Here is a 24,456-nt window from a genome sequence, read left to right as displayed (position 1 = left end):
GTAAAATAAAAATAAAAAGTACTCAGATTTGAGCTGTGATGGATCAGGTGATAGAGAGTTCACCTTCCAATGAGGTGAATCGGGTTCAAATCCCACCGATGGCTGGTCGATACTAATTCTTCATCCAACTTGCACCGACATATCCTCAGTGGCAGACGGATCATGGGTTAGAGTCCCCTTGCCGTCAGGCTAACGGTAGAGGTTCACGTAGTCTTCCTCTCCACGTATCGCAAATGCGGGTAATATCCATCAAAAAGTCGTCCATGAAGGCAAATTTTTCCAATACTTGATCCAGCAGTTTCCTTGTCTTCTGGATTGGGTTTAAAATTACAATTCTACGGAGTTGAACATTAGTAGTCATAAACCAAAAAAATTGGGTCGACTTTTCAACGCCGGTTATAATATAAAATAAAAAGTCCTCAGATTTAGAAAATCAAAAACTCTAAAAGTGCATTTTTATTTAGATTTTGTAATTTATTATGTAGTTTTCCCTATATCACTTGCATTTTTAAGGGATTTTAAATTATCAGATCTGATTTCATAACTTAGCATATTGTTTGCACTAATGCCTATTCTGCACTATTAATAAGGTTCCATTTTAGCATGTGAAAACGCTAATATTAGATCGAAAGTAATTCGCGTGGTTAACTTTGCGCACTTACAGAACAGATTGCTTAAAATATATATGAAGAGAAATGTCGTACCTTTTATATGTAGGTAAAAGGATGGTTGTCTGGATATTTGTACTTTCATCAATACATCTTGTTGTGAAATTAGGCATTTGACTTGATGAATTAATGGCTGATAAATGATTATTCAGAGCTAAAGGAGGTTCTTTGTAACCACTGAATAAGGCTCCAAATGACAGCCAAGCAATGATGGGAACACTCAAAACTGTTCCAAAGATTATGCACTGAAATGAGTTATTAGTTTCAAAGTATTATAAGCATCCGATGATTATTTAAACTATACAACAATCTAACTGATGCTTTTAATTGGATATTACTTTGCTTTAACGTTACAACAAACATGTGGAAGAAAGCAAAAATTATTTTTTGATGCATTTATAAAAAAAAAAAAAAATTTAAAAAATTAAAAAAAAAAACGTCTTACCTTATGCTTCTCTTGACTTTATGTTGGAATTAATTTTACGTTAATTCTTTTCAGAATATTTCCTATTTTTGACACTCTAATTTTGAGTTTGATATTTTTTTACTAATTCTGTAAGTTTGTGCAGTTAATTCCATATTTAAAAAAAATGTTTATTCTTCTTTTGCTAGTTGAGAATTAGGGAATAAGAAATGAGTTAAGTATTAAATAAATAGTTTTTAAGTACTAAAAGTACCAAACCAAAAATTATTTTAAGAAAGTGTATTCATACATTCGGAAAGAAAATCCATGTGAAATATATACGTTTACGAAGTCTGACAGACAGAACGCAAAAAAAAAAAAAAAAATCTTTTCTTAACAATTAGAAAATTATTTGATATTCTGTATGGAGAAACTAACCAAGCAGAAAGGCATTGAAATTGGCCTAGCTTTTGAAAGTGGAATAATCTTTCGTGGAAAATAAAAAATTGCCCAACTAATGATTTTTTTAAACGTTATAAGCTTTTGTCACTAAGTCGATAATTCTATCTTCATTTTAACTAAACAAAATATTAGTTCATTTATTGGCCTGAAAATTCATTACTATTCGAGTATATTTCTATAAAATTAGTTGAGATAGGAGAAAAAAGTAGTTATTATTAGTTAGCTATATATAGCTAACTAATAATGATAACTAGAATGATGTCAAACTTTTAAATATAGAAATGGAGCAGAATGGTAAAAAAAAATTGACAAATAGAAGAGTACACGGAAAAGAAAGTTCCGGTAAAATTGCGACATTTGGATAATAATGACATTTTTGGTTAAAAATTTTTTTATTTTTTAAATTAATTTTATAACTATTCATTAAGTAATTTTTCCGTTCGATTTATAGGAAAATCAGGTTTTCAAAATTATAGTTCTTATTACCACACATTTCATAAAAATATAAAACTAAAAATTAAACTTAACCGAATAAATTGTTCTTTAAAGCATCATCATAAAATTACCAAATTTTACTACATTTACTATTTTATTACCAATCAACATGGCAATAAAATCCTATTTTATTTTCAATTTTGCCAAAGCGCTTCAGTCAAAATTATCGTGCTTCTTGGTGTCCCCATACACTGAAAAAATATTCTGGATAATATTACTGTATAAAGTATGGGTACTTTGAATGCTACATCCGTAAAATTCCTTATTACCCTAAAATATTATACCTTAAATTTTACAGTAATATTTATTTAATTAGAGATGATTCAGTGATTTTACGGTAATTATTACTGTGAAAATCAGATTTTTTGTTTCTTAACATGTCCCGGTGAAAATGGAATTTGCGGTGAAATGTACCGGCATTATGAGTGCCGATACTTTTTTACCGCAGATTGATTCAGAATTTTTTACAGAAGTGCCAGAAACACGTTTCACAATATTCTGGTCATTTTTACCATGCTTCTTATTTCAATGTATGAAAGAGTAAATCGATAGTTTTTAATGACTAATATTCTAGAAAAGTACTCACATTGTCATCAGCTTTTCGAGTAAGAATACCAATCAAGAAAACAGCAAGTATCGAACCTTCAAACACCGTTATGGAGGTAACAAACTGTTTTAGACTCTGAACATTGAGAAATATATATGTGATTCCGATACCTACTATGCCGTACAGAAAACCTACAATGAAATAGATGCATTAGCCAAAGAATTTTAACCATTATACAAAATATACTGTTTTTAATATAATTTTATGATTTACTAGTGTAGCTAAATGACTAAAACTATTAGAAAAAGTTTAGTGCTGAGATGCTTCCAGATGTTTTAGTTCAACGTTTGGTCACACAGAAGATTCTTTCAGGCAGAATAACGAATAACATCCCAGGAAATATTTTCCAATTCAAACGCAATTTCAGAACGGAGATAATTCATTAGTTTGAAACCTATTTTTCTTAATTATAAAACAATATCGAAACGTATGAAAATGTGTATCACAAATTAATATAAAAATCGACATTCAATCTGCTTAAATGATTTAAATACTCAAAATGAGAACAATGTTCCAAATGTTTTTACTTGCGACCCTATTTTGCTAAACTTTAGATAATTTAAAGTTGACAGTATGATTTATTTCTAATGTATTCCCCCCCCCCAATTTATTTGAACTTGAACCAACAAAATTAAATCTTAACTTGCACTTAACCTAACTATATCAACCTTTAAAATGTACTCTAAGTTTTATTTCCTTTTTTTTTTTTTTTTTTTTTTTTTTTTTTTAAAGAAAGAAGTGAAACGTATACTGAAATGATTATTGAGTGGTCCACTGTCCAACCTCTGTACTGGTGGAAGGTAAAGTTATTTTTTAATCAGTAATTAACCCGATTTTTTGGAAAAAAAAGCAGCCATAAAAAGCATTTTTTTTTCAATGTAAAAAAGCACACTTTAGAACATTGTCTTTTCTTTTGGTGGATAATTTTGATATACTGCGCTTTTGTTCCATGGAAAAAGGCTATATTTTATTCTTGAATAAATAAGTGTTATAGCTTACAATCCTACGTAAATGATAAATATCAATAAAAAGATTTTTTTCTTCTTAGCCTTCACATTGTTATTTTCAATTCTCGATTATGTTCGAGTGTGAAAAATTATAGCAGCATAAAATACAACGCCGCTCGAATTATCTCGAGTATAAACAGTTTGGCCTGTTTAGCGCGCTCGAATTAACTCGAGAGCACAAGTTAAGGTTTTGAATCCCACCCTCACGTTAAATTATAAATAGCCCCAAATTTTGGACTATAAAATTGAATTCTGATGCTCACCTTCTTCAGCACCTTATTCTCTCTTCAAATTTCGAAGAGATATTTGCAGTTCATGGCAAATCTGTCAGATCCTCTATCTTAACATAGCGTCTGCAATTATTATTAAAACATTTTTTTTCACCGAAAATAATTAATTACGATTGCTAACTGATGGTGAGTTATGCTTACACAAAAGTTTTGCCAGAAAAACATTTTTAGATTCAGTCATTCCTGGAAAAAGTGGTTGGATATAGTCTACTACAGTGACAGTGGATAGCGAGTTCAAGGCGGAGGAAACAGTACTGAGAGACCCACTGAATATTCCAGAGATGCACAGACCAGTGAGACCAGGATAAGAACTGAATCGATTCACAATGTAGTAGGGCACCATCTGCAAATACACAAAATTGAACACAGTAGATTCCTACACTGTAAAAAATTTCTTAGAAAAAGTAGTTAAATAATAAATAAACTATTATTTTATTTTATTAATAAATTCTTATTTTATTTAATAATTATTATTTTACCATGCTTAACCAAAACAGTCTAATAACCATAAAAAATGTTATTCAAATTATTAACTGTAAGAAAATCGTGTGTTAAATGTTTTCACCTAATACGGTTAAACAACCAGAATTTAATCCACGTCCCACAAATATTAAACCATTTAGTTCCTTGCGGCTGGGTTCTTGGGGAAGCTAAGAGGGCTGATTTTTCCATTCAATGACATAGGGTTCCACTCTTTCAACAAATGAAGAATTTTCATTGCCTGCCCTCCCAATTGGTGACTATACATTATTAGAAAACTCTATCATTCACGCATAGATGGAAGCATCCTCTATGCTCAAGCTGATAAACACAATAAAGGTTAGTATTTCCTAATTCTCACAATAGATGGCATCACAAGAAAAAAAAATTAGCCCACATTCCTAGGTTCATTAGACATAACGCAACTCAACCACAACTTTCAGCAATTTTTCATCACCAAACGAATAGCCTAGCATAACCTAACTCCTATTTCAAGTAAGATTTTACTTTTACGGTTTTTCGATCATACCAGTTCCAACGGTTTCAAAACCGTAAAGATTAATTCGTTGGACAGACTTTTGCCGGCTATTTTACCGTAATTTTAGAATGAAAATTCCAGCAGTGTAAGCACCAACGCTAAAATTAAATAAGATACTCTTGACGTTGAATGTCTAGCTCTTATTGTATTGCATATATATGGGCAGATCTCTAGAACCTTTAACTTTTGATAATAATAAAAAATAATAGACACACTATTTTTTCACCTCCAGAATTGTTTGACAATGCATAAAATATGAGAAAATAATCGCGAGCATCGAAAATTTTGATGCCCTTATAAGTATAAACAAAAAATTAAAATTTTTGAATTTACCATATTTACCCTTTATTTTTCATCAATAATTAGGAGTATCATAAATGAATTGAAAAATTTTAATATTAAGTTAAATTATTATAAAATGTATAAAAAGGCTTACTTTAATTATTTTCTGCTCAAAAATATCTTCAATTAGTAAAACATAGGGAAAAAACTAATCTTTGATATGTTAAATTCAATTAATTAATCCTGAGGTTACGGTTTGACAGGGTTACGGTCTGGACAACCTAGGGAATAGATCGAAACTTTTCTCAGATGCAACGCAATGCGATGCACACAACACAGAAAATAAATTAGGCAATGACAAACGTGTGATCAACATTTTGATTGATTTTAACATTTACTTTTTAGTTTTGCGTCTGGTTACGGTCTTGACATCGTCACTGTTACCTCACCGAATGACAGTTTGTGATAAATTCAATTAATTTATAATTACTGCAAACAAAAATATTTATCTATAAAAATGATACAAGTTTGTTTTACTTTAAATAAGCTTTTGGAATATCACTAACATAAAACTTGCAGAATTGGATTGTATACCTTTTTTTCAATTTTCGCTGGTTACGGTTTGACGTGCCAAAATTTGGCGACAAACTTGAAGTGTTTGCAAACGTCAATATTCACGAAAAATATCATTCAAGAAAATATGATAGTACAGCTGAGCTACTAAATTATGTTTTTAGTGATTTTAAGTTTTTTTTAAACAGAATACGTACTGAAAAAAAAGTAAAAAGTATGTTAAACACTCTAAGCGACACTCATGAAAAGTTGTCAAATGTAGGATTGAAGTAAGAAATGAAAGCCAAAAGCAATTTACTCGCAATCAAAACTGCACGTATCTTAAAGTTAGTAATTCATAGTTATTCCTGTAATTTTATTAGAATTAATTTTCGCTTATTATGTTATATATTTATAAAAAAAGTTTGAAGACATATAGGTTAATGATTCCCGAGACTCGCCCATATTTTTATTTATATATATATATATATATATATATATATATATATATATATATATATATATATATATATATATATATATATATATATATATATATATGCAATAACTGGGCTACAACCCTGTTATCAGTGTTGTATTTAGCTTGAAATAATTGCAGTCTTAAGTCATCATACGTTCTAAACAGGTTTATTTAAAGGTAGGCTGGTATTGATGACAGTTCACGTCCCCACTCCTGCAAAGGAGGGGGCGTGGACAAGACTCCGGACAATTCCGAAACAGCTTATCAGGATCACATCATGATGAAAAGGACACGCAAAACGATGCGTTCTTACGTTTTATACCAACACAGATTTGAGGTAAAAAGGCACACTTCGTACATTCCTTGTAACCTTACGCATTAAGGAAAATCATTTCTGATTCCTTATATGGAAGTGAAAAAGGGAACGATTCTAAAAATAACTCTTCCTTTGAAATATAAATTTATTTATATTTCAATGGTATGTTTTCAGCCTTGAATTCCCAAAATAGAATCTCTCTACGCTTATTTTTTAACAAAGACATTTTATGAAAACGAAGGAGTTGTAATTCTTTTATTAATACAAAAGTATTTATTATTTTTGTATTACATCCCCCCAAAAAAAATTTTTTGGTAAGCCAAAAAATATTTTGAATACTTTAAATTTAAAATTTTTAGGTTGGTACGACTGTTCCTTTTTCCCTACTGCAAACAACATTTTTTCAATTATGAGAAGAAAAAATATTATTTACAATGACAAAAATATGAAAAACATGATTATGCAATTTATCTATTTAGTAACTAAACAGAAAGAAAAATTAAACATTTATATAACTAATCAACTAAAATTTTCAAAAATTTTTCAAACAAAAATATACAAAATTTTTATGCAAATGAACTGGACAACAAGTGTCAATTAATCAGAATTTAAGAATCTGTGTGGTTAAAAGGTTATTTACTTGATGAAATATAACTATTCAACTAAAATTTTCAAAAAAATTTTTCACACAAAAATATACAAAATTTTTATGCAAATGAACTGGACAACATGTGTTATTTATTCAGAATTTAATTTCAACATTTGTGGGTTGTGATATTTTTCTTTGAAACATGTACTTTTTCAAAATTTTGTTTACTTAAATTTCTTTTCATTTTTGTTTTGGTAATCAGTTTCTTGGTCATTCTTTCTTTTTCTTATTTTTCCTTTTATTTTTTGTGTTTGTTATTGTTACCCTTTACATATTTTTTCGTCGATATTAACCTGATAATGAACGCATCCATTAACTAGATCTATCTTCGAAACATTTGAACTTTTTGGACATTCTTTCTTTCTATTTTTTTTTTGTTTTTTTTTTTGTTTACTTTTACTGAAACATCCTTACCATTCATTTTTTCGATGCTTACTTTTTTGAAACATCATTCTTTTCTTTTTTCGATGTTTACTTTTTTTGAAACATCTTTTTCCCCATTTTTAACCTTAACATTTTGAGAGTTCTGCTGTTTAATGTGCAAAGATAAGTTGTCACTTTTAGAATTAGCAGAGATGATCAATCTCTTACCAAATTGAGTAACAACTGGCCCGACACAATCAATAAACAAACGAAAATCTTTGCAAGTCTACAACCCTACTAAAGCATATGGTAAATCAGTATCAATTATAAGACTTTGCTGAGTTGAAAATTTCGCCTATCGTAATAAGGGAGACTCACAAATTTTGTTAAGTGTTAATTGTCCTTTTGTTTGGGTAACATAAATTTTCACATTTATTAAATAGGAATATTTATTTTTGACCAAGTCCGAAAAAGTAAAAGAATTACAAATTTCTTTAAGTTTGTTTGAAAACTCTTCATCGTTAGATTCAAAAGAAAGTTCTGAAAAATTTAATTTTTTATGTGGTTAGATCTAAAAAAATCATTTGGAAACAAAAGTTTAAAAACTTAATTTAGTTTGCCGTCACTAGTTTAATTGACGTTTGAACCACATTTTTTTTTCTAAAACATTTTAAAATGCACGAAAGAACAATATTATATCATAATTTAAAAAAAAACAATATAAACACTAGAAATGCAATCTAATCATAATAACATACTATTGAATTATTCATAATAAAAAGTTTAGAGCAAGGCTCAAATTTAACTTCAATAAAATATGAACAACCTACTCTCCAACGCCGACCTTCATCAATTTCGTTGAAGAGAAGAAAAAAACATTTTAGATGCACGATAAATACAATACTATATCATAATATTATATAAAAAATATATATAAATACAAGAAATACAATCTAACTTTTAATAATACTCTATTCCATTATTCAAAATACAGTGATCTCTCACTTATGCACCACCTCTTTTATGCACCTTTTTCATTTATACGACGATTTTTATAGGTCCCAGTACATTAGGTAGGAAAATAATGATTAACATCCTTCGTTTATGCGTCGCTCTAAAAATAAATTTTTCAATTATGCGCCGAAATTTTAGGCTAGCATTTTAATTTTTTAATCCTTTAAATATTTTTTCTTTTAAAAAAATTATTTTAAATTAAAAATGAAGCAAATGAGCAATCCTTGTTACAGATAAAAAGAAATATATGTTGTTAGATCCTATTGAATTTTCTTTCCCCTGCGACCTTTTCATTTTTGCTGTTTCTGGAAAGACATTCTTTCTAAAATTTTGAATAGGGTGTCTTATCTGTTACACCAACAACAATGAAAGCCCATTCATCTTTTTGAAAATGACCATTCCTCTTGTCCAGAGGTTAGTTTTACTCCCATGCTGTTTTCTAGAAAAATAAGACACCTGGAATACGAAGGATGAAAGAGACCGCGATCACTTACTTGCAGTCAGAACGACATTATGAGTACATAAAAGGAGGTGATCTGTTTAGTGAGGGAAATACTTAAACAACTTATTGTGCAGCATATTATGACGTCAAGTACTTTTCTTAGAAATTTATCATGTAATGTTTCACCCCCTCCCATAAAACTCAAATTTTTTGTGAAGAACTGTTCATTTATATCTAACTAAAACTTGTGAATGATGAGAACGTGGTGGATGATACTGACGAGATGATAAAGTTCCTCCAAATCACACAGCAGTATTGAAAGCTTCAGACATTATTCCTGACTATTTACAATTTAATTTTGCTTCTGAAACTCCCCCTTATCCCATTGATATGAACTGGAAAAAACTGTTTTTGAATAACGTCGGCAAAAACAAATACAAACATGCATTCAGATTATTTTGTAAGAAAATAAAGTGTCTTAAGGTATGTTAAATTTTTTCTTTGTATAATTATAGTAAATACCAAAACAGTATAAATATTAACATTAAATCTTTAGAAACATATTTATTCATATTGTCACTGCAATTTACGTTGCGTTTTAGAATTTTGAAATTTTTCACTTATGCGCCTCTTTCACTTATGCGCTTTTTTCTCTTGGCCCCTTACACCGGTGCATAAGTGAGAGTTCACTGTAAAATATTTAGATTACTACTCATATCTAATATTACCAAAATATTTAATCATAACATTGAGAAAGAAAAATATGAGAGAGAAAAAAAAATATCTACAGTCAATCCTTTCCATTTGTCACACTTTTCTTTTGACCTTCATCTATTTTTCGTTGAATCGCGCACATTCATCACTTTTGTTTTTACAACTTGAGTAGTAAGAGTTGTAGGATCACTCGGTGTCGAATCACTACCATGGATGATGTTTCTTTCAACATAGAGGCACTATGGAATTGTAGGGTCATCGGATGGGATACTTTTACTGGTTTCAGGGAACAATCTCCAGCCAACGTTTCTTCTGAAAACGGCGAGAGAAAATCGTCCTTCCTTCCATATACATCAGCATTTCAGGCGCGACGAGGTACAAGTAGTACGGCTGGAAAATTGCCCTTCCTTCCTTCAACGTTTTTTTTTCACTGCCGATTTTTTTCTCCTCCGGGGGTGATGGAATTGGGAAAATTTCCACGAAGCAGTCAGCCTCCGTTACGCTTAGTTCCAGAGATGGAAAATCTTAAGTTTCCTCCAAAGGTTTCCTCAGCAAGCAACTATGCTGCCGACTTGTAATAACAGGGCTACAACCCTGTTATCAGTGTTGTATTTAGCTTGAAATAATTGCAGTCTTATGTCATCATACGTTCTAAACAGGTTTATTTAAAGGTAGGCTGGCATTGATAACAGTTCACGTCCCCACTCCTGCAAAGGAGGGGGCGGGGACAAGACTCCGGACAATTCCGAAACAGCTTATCAGGATCACATCATGATGAAAAGAACACGCAAAACTATGCGTTCTTACGTTTTATACCAACACAGATTTGAGGTAAAGAGGCACACGTCCCGCAGTGCACCCGCAGTTAACCGATCGTTAAGACACGGTTCCCAGCAGATCACCGAAGTCAAGCATCACTGGCTACGGTCAGTGTGCGGGTGGGTGACCACTTGGATCAGTCTGCGTAGGGACCGAGGGTGTGCGGTATTGGTCCTCGTTAAACTGTGCTACCGTAAAGTACTCGACTTCTCGCGCAGGTCGTCGGGCTACCGAAGCGGGGGTGCCATCCTCTCCGCAGAGGATCAAAATTGTGATGGCATGTCTTCGGATCATCCTCCGGGATGTTTCCCAGACCGTCGCCAATAGCCCATTGCGCAGCTCTAGTGCGACGTAAATTAACAACAGCAAAAAGGCACACTTCGTACATTCCTTGTAACCTTACGCATTAAGGAAAATCATTTCTGCTTCCTTATATGGAAGTGAAAAAGGGAACGATTCTAAAAATAACTCTTCCTTTGAAATATAAATCTATTTATATTTCAATGGTATGTTTTCAGCCTTGAATTCCCAAAATAGAATCTCTCTACGCTTATTCTTTAACAAAGACATTTTATGAAAACGAAAGAGTTTTAATTCTTTTATTAATACAAAAGTATTTATTATTTTTGTATATATATATATATATATATATATATATATATATATATATATATATATATATATATATATATACATATATATATATATATATATATATATATATATATATATATATATATATATATATATATATATATATATATATATATATATATATATATATATATATATATATATATATATATATATACATATATATATATATATATATATATATATATATATATATATATATATATATATATATATATATATATATATATATATATATATATATATATATATATATGGGTCATTCTCACGAAAACTATCATTTTTCAGTTCATAAAATCCCAAAAAAGTAAAGTGAATAAAAAGCTCTGAAACTTTTTATATTAATAGAAATATGCAATGGCATTATAAAGAAAGTATATATCCTGCAAATTATGCTTAATATTTAAATTAATTAATTTTTTAAATAATTAATTCATAATTAATTAATTTATAATAATTAATAATTAATTAATTTAATAAATAAATTAATTAAATAAATAAATTAATTAAATAAATAAATTAATTACTTTAATAAATTAATTTATTAATTTTTAATTTATTTTTCAAATTAATTAATAAGTAAATTAATTATTTTCACTATTTAAAAAGTGAGGGAATGACACTAATAGTGAGGGAATGATATTTTTTTTTAATACATGTTTTTATCTAAGTTACATCTACCTAAAGTTTGAAAATTATAACATACTAAGTATATCTAATATTTATTATAATTTAGTCTTATATATTTAATAGTTTTTACAGGTTTGGGAAATAAAATTGGCTGGCACGATTGAACAAAAAAAAATTTGATAATATACTCATCTTGAATCATTCCCTCACTTCAGCGTCATTCCCTCACTTTATACACTAGTGAGGGAATGACGAATTCAATAAAATTTAAAAATAACAGTTAGGCCTAATTAATTTCTGAAGTCAATCGCATACAATTATATTCATACAAGAAAGCAACATATAATTATCCACTTTCTCGATGAAGTTGTATTTTATTTTACTCTAAAAAATGACATGAGGGAATGACGAATGTTAAAAATTTTACCTGGTTTGATTCATTCAAATTTATTCCACAGCAAAGCTTTTTTAAGTTGAAGATGGAAACATACTGCAATTTTGTTCTATGATGCCAGTTGTTAACTTCTGAAGTTTTTATTAAAATATTTTTATTCTAAGAAGATTGCAGGTGATAAGAACATTGTTGTGAGGGAATGACGCGAAACACTGGGGACAAAGTTTAAAATAGTGCTGTGTTAATATTTTTATCAGAAATTAAATTTAAAATTGATTTTCTGAATTCTATATTTCAGTATTCTGAAATAAAAAACACGAATTCGTAAAAAAAAAAAATTTATTTCAGAAACAATTTTTTTCCTTTTTTAAATCAGCAGTGGGGACAAGTGAGGGAATGACAAATTGGTATATTTTAATTACCTAAAATAAATAAAAAATAAAAATTGATAATTTTATTTTTATTCTTTTGTTAGCTTGCATTCTGAAGGACACTTTCCCTGAATTTCTTTTCTTCGTAAGCTGTAAAACAAGCATAAAATATACTGGGGACATGAAAATGACTGTTTTTTTGAGAATGACCCATATATATATATATATGTACATTTAATTATATTATGAATTATAGCTAATTTTAGTCAAATCAAATAGGAAGGCAGTTTCTAAATATTTTTGATCAGGATCATATAAAGAAAAACAGAAAGGCTTAAAAATATTTGCAAATTTTCGACATCAAAAAATTTAAATACATTTAATTTTTCACCGTACTTTTGAACTTTTTGAAATTTGTTGTGAAGATTCTTAGATAAAAATAGGTACAAAAATTGTACACAACAAATTCTTAAGCACTAGTATTATAATTAAGTTAGATACTTTTAATACTAAATGCTTTTATTGCACATAATTTTATTACGCATTATAACTATTTTCAGCCAAATTTTTTTTAAAAATGAGTTTTTGGATCATTTCGATCAGGATCGTGAAAACTAAAACCCAGAAATATTTGCAATTATTGATCATCATAAAATTTGAATAGATTTAATTTTTCACTGAAATTTCAAACTTTTAGAAAGTAACAAAAAAAAATGCTGATAAAATACGTAGTAATAAATAATATCATTACTTGATCATATTTTGTAAGCTTTGTTTGATTCGTGTTTAGTATGGGATCACAAAAATGAAATAGAGAATACAATATGAGACCAGCTGAGTTGCACATCACGTGAAGAAGGAGTATCGGTAAAATACTAATCTGTAGAGCTCTGTCAATACAAAAAAGAAATCAATGGTAGTTATTATTTGAAAATGAACAACCTTCAATAACTTTTGATCTTCACGTTCTAAGACTTCATCTGAATGGCTTGGGGGAAGGGTTGCCTCAAATATGCTAATTAATAAATGCAGACGATAGTTTAAGATACGAAATCAGACACAGAAACATACTTTCTCTGAATAAACATACTACCTTTTTTTCGAGGAATTCCGATTTCTGACCCCAGAAATATAGGGAATAGCCACGATCTGGGAAATATGGTCTCAATAGTTAGGTCAGGAGTGCGCTTCAAAAATAAAATCCCTTAAAGGTAATTTTACTTTAACCGTACTTCGTTATACCTCGAAAAATTTTTAAGCGAAATGAAAAATTCTTGGGTACAATTATAAAATTCGTTTATACTAAGATAATTCCATGCAAAAAATAACTTTTAGTAAATATTTATTATTTTTTATTATTTTATTTAGTAATGGTCGAAAATTTTTTTAATTTTAAGGCATTCAATTTTTGTATCATTTTAAGGAGCATAATTTTAAAAGGCAAAATATAACATTTGAGAAAAATCGGATGAACAGTTCCTGAGATATCAAATTTTAATCATCTGACCTTTTTGAAATTCAATTTCTCAGAAACTATTCAACCTATTTTGTTTAAATTTTGCATTGTATTTTGCCATTCAAAATTATATATTTAAAATGATGCCAAAAAGGCATACCTTACAAATCGAAATTTTTTCGACCATCATTCAACAAAATAATAATAAATATTTATTAAACGTTATTTTTTGCTTGGAAACTACCATATAACCTTGTATAAACGAATTTTATAACTGTGTCCAATAATTTTTCAATTCGCTTAAGAAAAATCTCGAGATATAGCAAAATACGCAAAAAGTAATATTAACATTAAAGGGTTCAAACTTTTGGACCCCTGTATTTTGGAGCTCAGAAATCCTTCGGGAAAAAAAAGGTATGTTTATTCAGAGAAAGTACGTTTTTCAATCTGGTTTTGTAACTTAAAATATCGTCCGCACTTATCAATTAGCATTTGAAGTTACCCTCTCGAGCCATCAAGATTGAGTCCAAGAACGTGAAGATCCGATTATGAGATCAAAAGTTATTTCTGGGTAATTCGCTTTTTTTTTTGCTTACTGAACACCTAGATTATTTTTGTCTTATTGTTTACGTCTCTTGGTGTAGAAACATTCTTTTCTAATATTAAGTTTAAACTAGCGCAAATTAAACAATAATGTTCTGGTAATACAGGGTGCTTTTTTTTAAAACTTTTGAACTAAAATTTAAACCAAAGAATAATCTGTGGATCATTTGGTTAATGCATGAAAAAATTTCTTAAATTTATGTTTGAAGTTTTCCCTTTTCTTTAAACTTTGTAAGACTCAACTAATTAATAACATTTACTTATTGTTTTTTTTTTCTTCAGAGAAATATACATCCTTTCATGGTAATGATCAAATTAAACTGTCTATAAAATATACAAATTAAACATTACTATAGATGATATAATAATATGACTGAATTCCGTCTAATTTAAGAAAAAACAATTACATCGAGTAATGTTTATTCTCAATGATGTTTTGAACCTCAACTTAAATGTGGACTAGTTGCTTAAAATATATTAATTTTTACTTGTTACGAAGATTTAAATGTACTGAGAACGTTTTGTTTCGGTAAAAAATAATAATTAGTTTTTTAAATACATCTTTTTTTGAAGGTAAAGAGATGATTTACTAAGCATATTTGGCAAATACTGCTTTCATTAGAAATAAAAAAAATTGACTTTAAAAATTAATGTTTAATTTCAAATTATTATCAAATTGAAAAATAAATTTCAGTGCATCCTGGAATTAAAAGTTATTAATTTGTATTCTACGAATTGAATAAAGTTTATACCTCGAGGCTTTGTCACTTGTCTTCAAACTCAGCATTCTTTGTACTTCCATTTGTCCTGTACCGTAACTTCCTAATCCGTGTACAAATCCCCTAAACAAGCAGTTCCAGAATGTGTACCTCGTCATAAAATCCAATCTGAAACTGAAAACAGTTTAAAAATTTATCTAAAGGAGAAAAATATCATGTTTAATTCGCCATTTTTCTATAACTAACATCCTTCATCTTAATTCTGCATTTCATATCCAATAAGCTCCTCTTAAAACTCCGAGTTTAAATTTCCCCTCTCGCTTGCTGCTAACCCTTCTATTGTTGATTCAGCTCAAGCTAAATTCACTTCTTCTTTCCTAACAGAGAACTTTACCGTCTGCTATAAAATTTCTAATATTCTCTCCCGTTTGGATCTTAAAGTTGTTTTAGATTTGTTAACCCTTAAAGATTTATTTAAAGATTTATGATAATCGCTGGAGCCACATTCCTTGTCAGTGCAACTTTTGTCAGTGCAGCAAGTTAGAGGACTAGACGTGCTATTAAATTTAGACTAAAGGAACTCTATGGATATATCCCTAATCAAGAATACGAGAAATCGTCAATTGTTGCACATTGTTGGAATCTTGGGCATGAGTTCAAATTCAACAATGCCAAAATTATAATTACCCTAGTCACATCAGTTCACCTTGATGCCTTGGAAACTTGTTTCATTCGCATGCATGCTGATTCATTTGTTCATTCTATTTTTGCGCGATAGAAACATGTCGTCTGATTCTTCCATTCTGTAAATTTTTGAAGGGAATGAAGTTTTTTAATCGAGTAATAATACCAGGTATTTAATTCCCGATATCAGTCCAATAATACAATTTCAAAATTTAATATAAATGAAAAGAAATATTCATTTATAGGTTAATTTAAACTCACCAGGTTTTAAACAATTACTAGTTTAAAAAAAGTAATTGTATTTTTTTCATGGGCAATTGGATTATTCCCTTTTTTGTTAGATAAATCATTCATTAAACGCTACATATCGGCTCATCGAACTAAAAATTAGTTATTCCTTGGGAAATCACGAAAACTATCATAAATTCTATCCTCAGACCCAGTAATCACCTGTTTTTCCATTTAGACGGTGAGTTTACAAGGTTTTAAAGATATGTCTCTTCCTAATTATATTACTCACTGATGATTTCAGTGCGCAAATTCACAAAATTTTGAGGAAACTGATTACGGCATTTTGTATGCTGGTTTAACATGTCCCACAGATTTTTTATGGCCTTCAGATCAGGCCATCGAGGAGTAATAGGGTTGTATGAGTGTTCATATAACCAGTTACATATTCTTCCAGCATGTTGAAATTTTAAAAATTGGAAAGAAAATATTCAATGATCCGGAATGTTGCAATAAACATGCTGGTTCGTTTATTTTGTACATATGGAGGTGTTAATTAGCTACAATAGTTAGTTAGCATTAAATTCCAACAGATCTGAAAAATTTTGTACTGTAAATAAGTGAAATAAGAAGAACATTAAGGAAGGTGCTCAGAAAAATAATTAAAGACAAGCTCAAATTTTAATGATTTTCTAGTGAAATTGGGAATATAGCAAAATTATTCCTACCAAGGTATACATTGCATGACTTCACAATTTTTGAAATTAAGATTCTTACTGAAAATTTTGGTTTGGTAGAATTTGAAACAATACCTGCTGTTGAGAATTGCATTCAACAGGTTAAGAACATAGAAAAGAGCAATGAGTTCGCGTATTAATTAATATACTTAATTATTAGAATCATGAAATTTACAAATTTGTGTAGGGTAGGGAGATTAAGCAGGTTGCAATTACTTTTTTAAATAAAGATAAACTAGATTTTTAAATATTCTAAGGACTGAAAAAAAATCAGAACTTTGACTATCACTTTTTTAATTTTTTAACCTGCTACTTGAATTTATATGTAATTATGAAATAATCCTGTTTTGAGTTGTATGCTAAACGAGAAACAAAAACTTGATCAAGAACTTAATTTGCAATTATTAAAAGTTATAACGAAATATTTTTAGCTTATTTTTATTAAGAGAGTCCCACTTTACTTGAAGGTGTTTAAGCTTTTCGATCGCAAGGGATGTTTTTACCCCGTTTAAGCCACTTAAAAAAATGAAAACTAGTTATACAAATGGTTTTAAAGTTACAATAGTGTAAAAATATACTTGATATGAATAAAAAAATACAAAAACGTTTTAAAAATGGGTCAGATAACAAATTAATACAAAATATTTTTCTCATAAGATCTCCAATTTACTTAAACCACTGATACCTAAAATCACAGTTTGTTTGGCGGTAAACAACAAGTGTCAATTTTACTTTCATTTTATTTCAAAAAGAGTTTAAAAATTATTTTATAAAAGGCTTGGAAACAGAATATATTATTCACGAAAACCTTTCTAGATTTCTAAAAATATAACATATTTACCCTAAAACACAGGCATCGTCCTTTTTGTTCCTTCTTAACTTTAAGGCTCTGTCGTCGCAAGAAATGATGCTTTTTTGTGAATAATATGCTATTTTTATAATTACTGTGAGTTTGCTACTGTTACTCATGGTTGGTTTAGCCAACCTTTAGCCAATTCCTTCTGCGCTTATTCTAAAAATCGCAGAAAAAAGCATCAGTTTTAAGAAAATGTGGTCTAATTTTCTTAATATTTCAAGACTTATTCCAATAGTATATGAGCTCAATACTACTCCAATATGAGTTCATAAATATTTGCAAAATATGAGAATTTGGCATTAATTTCGATAGTTAAATTCTTTGTAAGAGAATGTCTGCAAGAAAGTTAAATAATTTTAGAATATTTAAGATATTTGTCCGTTTTGAGGCCCAAATAATTCCTCACGGCATATATAATTTAAAATTATAGCTTAGCTTCAAGTATAAGGCACTTACACTGTGGCTTTCTCTAGCTAAAGAACTTTAAAAAAAAAACCATGAATGTTAACTTAACTGCTTATGGCAACAATATAAAGATATGTTACCTTGAACCAGTCAACAAAGTTCGTTGTACGATTTCATTTTATTTTAATAACAACTTATTCATTTATTTCATATTGAGCACTACATTTTTAAAACAGCTGTTTAAGCAAAAATTTTATAAATAATTCCTTCAAAAATAATTTTTATTTTGTAAATATATAATTTCTTTGCGAAAAGTATTGTAAAAAGTTTGCCCGTTGCTCGAGTTTATAGGCCATTATGAAATAATCCTGTTTTGCATTGTATGCTAAGTGAGAAATTAATTGCTATTTTTTAACCCTGTTAGACATATTTTCCACACAGTGTTTGCATTGAATAAACTTCGTTATGAACTAAAATTCTCGAATTCAGCATATCAATGGAATGAATTCAACTGAAATAATATTTAATACATAGAAGTAGTTTAACAGATGTATCTTTTTATAAATGCAGATGTAGGGGAGAGTCGGGTAGCACCGCCCAGCTGGTACCCCCGCCCACAGTCAATTTCATGTGTATAGAATATTTTTTCAAGTCAATGGGCCATCGGACATTAATTGTTATATTAAAAAAAGATTATTTTCAAAGTTTCAAGTATTTATGCAGCTGGTAACATGGTAAGCAATAGTTTTGAAAATATGTTGAATACAGAAGTCATGAAATTAAGAAAAATTGATTGAATGTTTCGATTAAACTTCATTTTAATACTAAAAAAATAATTTTTTTTATACATACAGCATTAAAGTATGTAGTCTTAAGTTTAATTTGCACAAAGAAAGAAGTTTGTATGCAAAAGATTGTTCTAGTAATTACAAATTTACAAAAAAATTGGATTTCGGGTAGCCCCGCCCAGTTACAAAAATTGTGTTTTTTGGCTATTTTTTCAGGTGTAAATGAGAATGACCAATGTATTGACAATAGATAAACCTTATTTATCATTTTTATCACAAAATTATCTTATTTATTACATATTTATATACTTTTAGTGAATTCTATCATTTAATAACAACAAATGTCATACCTTTTATCATTAATAATGTATATTAATATATTATAATATTAATATATATTTATATTAAATATTTAATGAAAATAATTTAATTTAAGTAACAATAATTAATAACAATAGTTGTTTTTCAATATAAACTTATTTGGTTGATCTCTTCTTATAAACATAATATAAAATACTTCTTATAAAATTACAAATTCACTTTGTATTTTGATTGCATTCAAATGCTTCTGTAGATTGATTCGTTAACAAATGAGTGAAAATAAATAAGTAAGCAAATAGCTTATCATAATATTTATGATTTCTTGATATTAAATTTAATTTGGATATATCAATTACCAATATGTTTTAATATTATATGAAACATAAATTTATCTATTTAAAAATGCAAAAATTTATATATTTAAAAATGCAAATTAAATATTTTTTAGAATGTAATTGATATATCCTAATTAAATTTAATATCAAGAAATCATAAATATTATGATAAGCTATTTGCTTACTTATTTGTGAACGAATCAATCTACAGAAGCATTTGAATGCAATTAAAATACAAAGTGAATTTGTAATTTTATAAAAAGTATTTTAAATTAAGTTTATAAGAAGAGATCAACCAAATAAGTTTATATAGAAAAACAACTATTGTTATTAATTATTGTTACTTAAATTAAATTACTTTCGTTAAATATTTAATATAAATATATATTAATATTATAATATATTAATATACATTAATAATGATAAAAAGTATGACATTTGTTGTTATTAAATGATAGAATTCACTAAAAGTATATAGATATGTAATAAATAAAATAATTTTGTGATAAAAATGATAAATGAGGTTTATCTATTGTCGATACATTGGTCATTCTCATTTACACCTGAAAAAATAGCCAAAAAACCCAATTTTTGTAACTGGGCGGGACTACCCGACACATCTTGAAAGGAGCTAAAAAACATGTTTTTTTAAATTTCTATTTTTTTAAGTTAAACTATTCTTTTTTCGGTTTGTTCTTTTTGCATTATTTAACTAGATGGTAAAACAATAGAAACATACAAAAATATTGATTATTACTCAATATTATACAGAAATATAAGCAAAACTCCTTAGGTGGGCGGGGCTACCCGACTCTCCCCTAACTTTTTATTAATTGAGACACATCTTGCTACCCGACACATCTTGAAAGGAGCTAAAAAACATGTTTTTTTAAATTTCTATTTTTTTAAGTTAAACTATTCTTTTTTCGGTTTATTCTTTTTGCATTATTTAGCTAGATGGTAAAACAATAGAAACAAACAAAAATATTGATTATTACTCAATATTATACAGAAATATAAGCAAAACTCCTTAGGTGGGCGGGGCTACCCGACTCTCCCCTAACTTTTTATTAATTGAGACTAATTGTAATTTATTGCAATTAGTCTTTATTAATTCTTAATTTATCTTAAACATTAAATAATTTCGCAATAAAATAATATTTGTAACTGATTCAAGTTACTTAAATAAATTCATTCTCTTTCCTTCAATTGCACGCTCATAAATCTTAAAAACACCGCCCGTGTCTACAAGCCCAGCCGAGAAGAAAGCTATCACGCATGTGAACATGAGCATTGCTTGAAGAACGTCGGTCCATAGAACGGCTTTTAAACCTCCCTGCAAAAGAAAAGAAGATTTTTGAAGTAAACATACATTTACGCTTTATAGCATAAATTGCATAAAAAAAGAAGACACTGGTGATTCATCGATATAAAGTAAACATTTAATCGTTATGTTGATCCAATATATGGAAACATTACTTTTATGGAGTACACGAAATTGAAGCAAAAGTAATGAATATAAAGTTTTGATTTTGAAAATTGACAAGTAAAAAGACATATAAAGTACAAATACTCTTCGTCTCAATTCCACGTCTTGACACGCTTCTATCTCCTGCCAATTATTTTGTTAAAATTAAACAAAGTTCTTTTTTTAATAAACTTATAGTCCTCTTTGGCTTTAGAGAAATAAAATTTTTATCCGAAGAGCCTGAGTCCAACTACCGAACTATAGAAATTCCATTGTTTAACAAAATGGGAATAAATCCAGAGCAACTGCGATAGGTCTTCGTGGACAACCTCATTAACTGAGCTCATTTGCAACCTCATAAGAAAAAATCATCAGGAGCTCTTTCTTACAACTAAATATCTTACTCACCATCTTGCTCACATTTCACTCAAAACTGACAATGAAACAATATGTTTGTTTATTGGTGCACTCAACTACACTATCATCGCCAAAATGGTGGTAAAAAATACCTTTGAATTTTCCTTTTCACATTATTACAAAAGCTTTTTGAATTAAATTTATATTTCTTACAATTTAATTTCTTTCTTAAAAAAATTGGGTTAATTATTGAATAAATTATGATTATATTCCGTTCTGCACTTCGAATCAGTATTATTTTATGTCAGTGTTCCTGATTATTCCATAAACAACTTATACACACAAAATGTTTTAATATGAATTACGATATACACGCCAATGATACCTACAAATGAATTACGCATTCTACAATACACAATTCTAAAGGGAATGCTTTGTAAACTGCACATGTAAATAAAAAAGATCAGGATCACTGGGACCTGTCAAGTCCACTCCACAAAATTCAAACACAGCTGATTCTGATGTCTGTCTTTTGGAGGCGGTGCATTACGAACTTTTTGGTTTTTAGCTGAAAATATTCTGTTATTTATAACAGATCGCACTGTAAAATTGAGAATCCAAATTTTTTTTATTCGAATATTGATCAAAATTTGAGTTCCAGCATGTGTATATTTCTTGTATATTGTATTAACCTCTTGACAACCTCATGAGTCGATGGAAGAAAAGCTGGTTTTTTATCTTGACGAAAAATAAATTTGGTTTTCTGCTTGTGAGTTCAACTTTGATCTTTGAATTCTCCTAAGTTTTTAATTTTTCATCTCTCTCATTTTCAAAGCAGTCTTCTTGTATAATTTTGATCAGTAATTTCTAGGCTGCAAAAACTTCCACAGAATCCAGGATTCCGTGTCTTCTCTCGGATTGTATAGATCGACAATTCTAAGTAAATCTCAGGATCCAGGCTATTAGATTAACTATTTTTTTTTAATTGGAAAAATATATGCAATGCAAATCTCTCTTGATAACCAGGCATGTAGTAACCATGCATTTTGCTACAGATAAAACCATGCTCTTTTTCTTTTCTCTTGAAATCTCACTATCATTTAAATTGAATTCTCCTTTTGGCCAACTTTTTTCTTTTAAGTAAAGTCAATCTGGACCTAATTAGGACAAATCTGGACAAGTTAGATTTCAATAGTTTTAAAGCTGAACAACCTCTCCTTGGCATGTCAGCTGGATTTATAGAGCTAGGAATGTGTCTCTCACATTTTTTATTTGTTAGACTTCTTATTTCTTTCACTCTATTCTCAGAAAAGATATTCCAGGCATCTTTTCTGGTTATCCACGCTTATACAGTAAATTAATCAATTCAGAAATAAACTTCTGTATCTCTGTCAAAATTGAAGACGAAAGCTATGATGCTATAGTAGCTGCAAGCCATTCGAGTCTCGAGATAGTAATTTCTTCCTTTCCAGTTGGTGCAACTCCTAGCTTGTATCAGATGTACAGTCCGCAAAAAAAAAAAAAAAAAAAAAAAAAAAAAAAAAAAAATGAATCACCCTGAATAACTTTCGTTCTAATGATCGGATTTTCACGAACTAAGTGTCAATCTTAAAGGTTCCAGGGGGTGACCTCAAATATGCTAATTAATTAGTGCTAACTATTATTTAAATTACGAAATCAGACACAAAAACGTACTTTCTCTGAATAAACATATATTTTTTTTACATATTTGGAATCCTGACACTTAAAATAGGGGGAGGGGGTAGACAAAATTTCAAAAAAATTGGGTCGTAAATTGGATCGCAATAAAGATTTATATAAACTCCTGTTTGTGAAAATTGCAACACCATGAAGGAATCGTCATAATTGAATGAAATTTAATACACAGTTGAGTGATAGTGGTACAAATAAATGATTAAACTTTCAAAGCAAACAAACAATTACAAGAGATCGAAATCAGTATTTTGTGTAGCCACCACGCTCCGCAATAAGTGCTACTACACGACGTGGCATGGAGTCGAGCAAACTTTGAATGTCTGTCTGAGGAAGAGAATTCCATACTGCTTGTATTCGTACCCAAAGTTCGTCTGTAGAAGCAACAGGAGGAGGATTACGAGTGAGACTCCGACCAACGAAATCTCACACATGTTCAATCGGCGACATATCCGGGGAATACGCTGGCCAAGGAAGAAGTTGTACCTGTCGCGATGCAAAAAAGGATTGAACAGTCCTAGCAATATGAGGGTAGGCATTGTCCTGTTGAAATACAGCAACTGCCAAGGCTTGAAGGAAGGGAACAGTTGGGGGCTGTATAACTTCACTGATGTACCGGGTGCTGTTCAGATTACCCACAATTCGTAGCAATTGAGATCGTCCATGATATGCTATGGCATCCAAGACCATAACTCCGGGTGTTCGTCCACTGTGGCGTTCGATAACGCACTCCGGAAGATGGCGTTCACCGGCATAGCGTCTGACACGAATGCGGCCATCATGGTGCCACAAATTGAAGCGAGATTCGTCAGAAAACACGACACGCTGCCAATCAGCAAGACAGTCCCTATGCTGGTTGGCCCATTGCAGCCGCAGGTGGCGAAGGTTTAGCGTGAGGGGGATTCTGTATAAAGGAGTCCTTGCGCGCAGTCCACGCTACAGCAGACGTCTACGAATTGATAAAGCACACAATGATACACCTGTAGCTATTGACCACCATGCTGTTAGTTGTCTAGAGGGAGCCGTACGGTCCGTTAGCGCAACGCTGAACAGGTGTCTATCATCGCAAGCTGACGTGACATTTCGGGGTTCACTCCCGGATTTCCGAGTTGTCCGACACTCGTCCATCCACTGCTTTCAAACACGCATCACTGT

The 24,456-nt window shown here is 29.7% G+C and overlaps 1 protein-coding gene across 1 annotated transcript in view; it reads right to left on the bottom strand.

Moving 5' to 3' along the window:
• LOC107440038 (putative sodium-dependent multivitamin transporter) overlaps nt 1-24,456 on the bottom strand; it is a 69,865-nt gene that overhangs the window by 24,802 nt on the left and 20,607 nt on the right. The window contains exons 4-9 of the mRNA XM_071182997.2: nt 20,945-21,099; nt 15,443-15,583; nt 13,383-13,521; nt 4,074-4,275; nt 2,615-2,766; nt 705-913 (exon numbers count right to left, since the gene is read on the bottom strand). Of these exons, the coding sequence (XP_071039098.1) occupies nt 705-913; nt 2,615-2,766; nt 4,074-4,275; nt 13,383-13,521; nt 15,443-15,583; nt 20,945-21,099 (998 nt within the window). The remainder of the gene's footprint in view (nt 1-704; nt 914-2,614; nt 2,767-4,073; nt 4,276-13,382; nt 13,522-15,442; nt 15,584-20,944; nt 21,100-24,456) is intronic.

This window comes from Parasteatoda tepidariorum, chromosome 7 (genome assembly GCF_982258835.1).
Source record: "Parasteatoda tepidariorum strain Cologne lab strain chromosome 7, Ptep-v5.0, whole genome shotgun sequence".
In the NCBI taxonomy this organism is placed as follows: Eukaryota; Metazoa; Arthropoda; class Arachnida; order Araneae; family Theridiidae; genus Parasteatoda; species Parasteatoda tepidariorum.
Note: the sequence above shows the minus strand (reverse complement) of the source record. Positions and strands in the feature narration are given on the sequence as shown.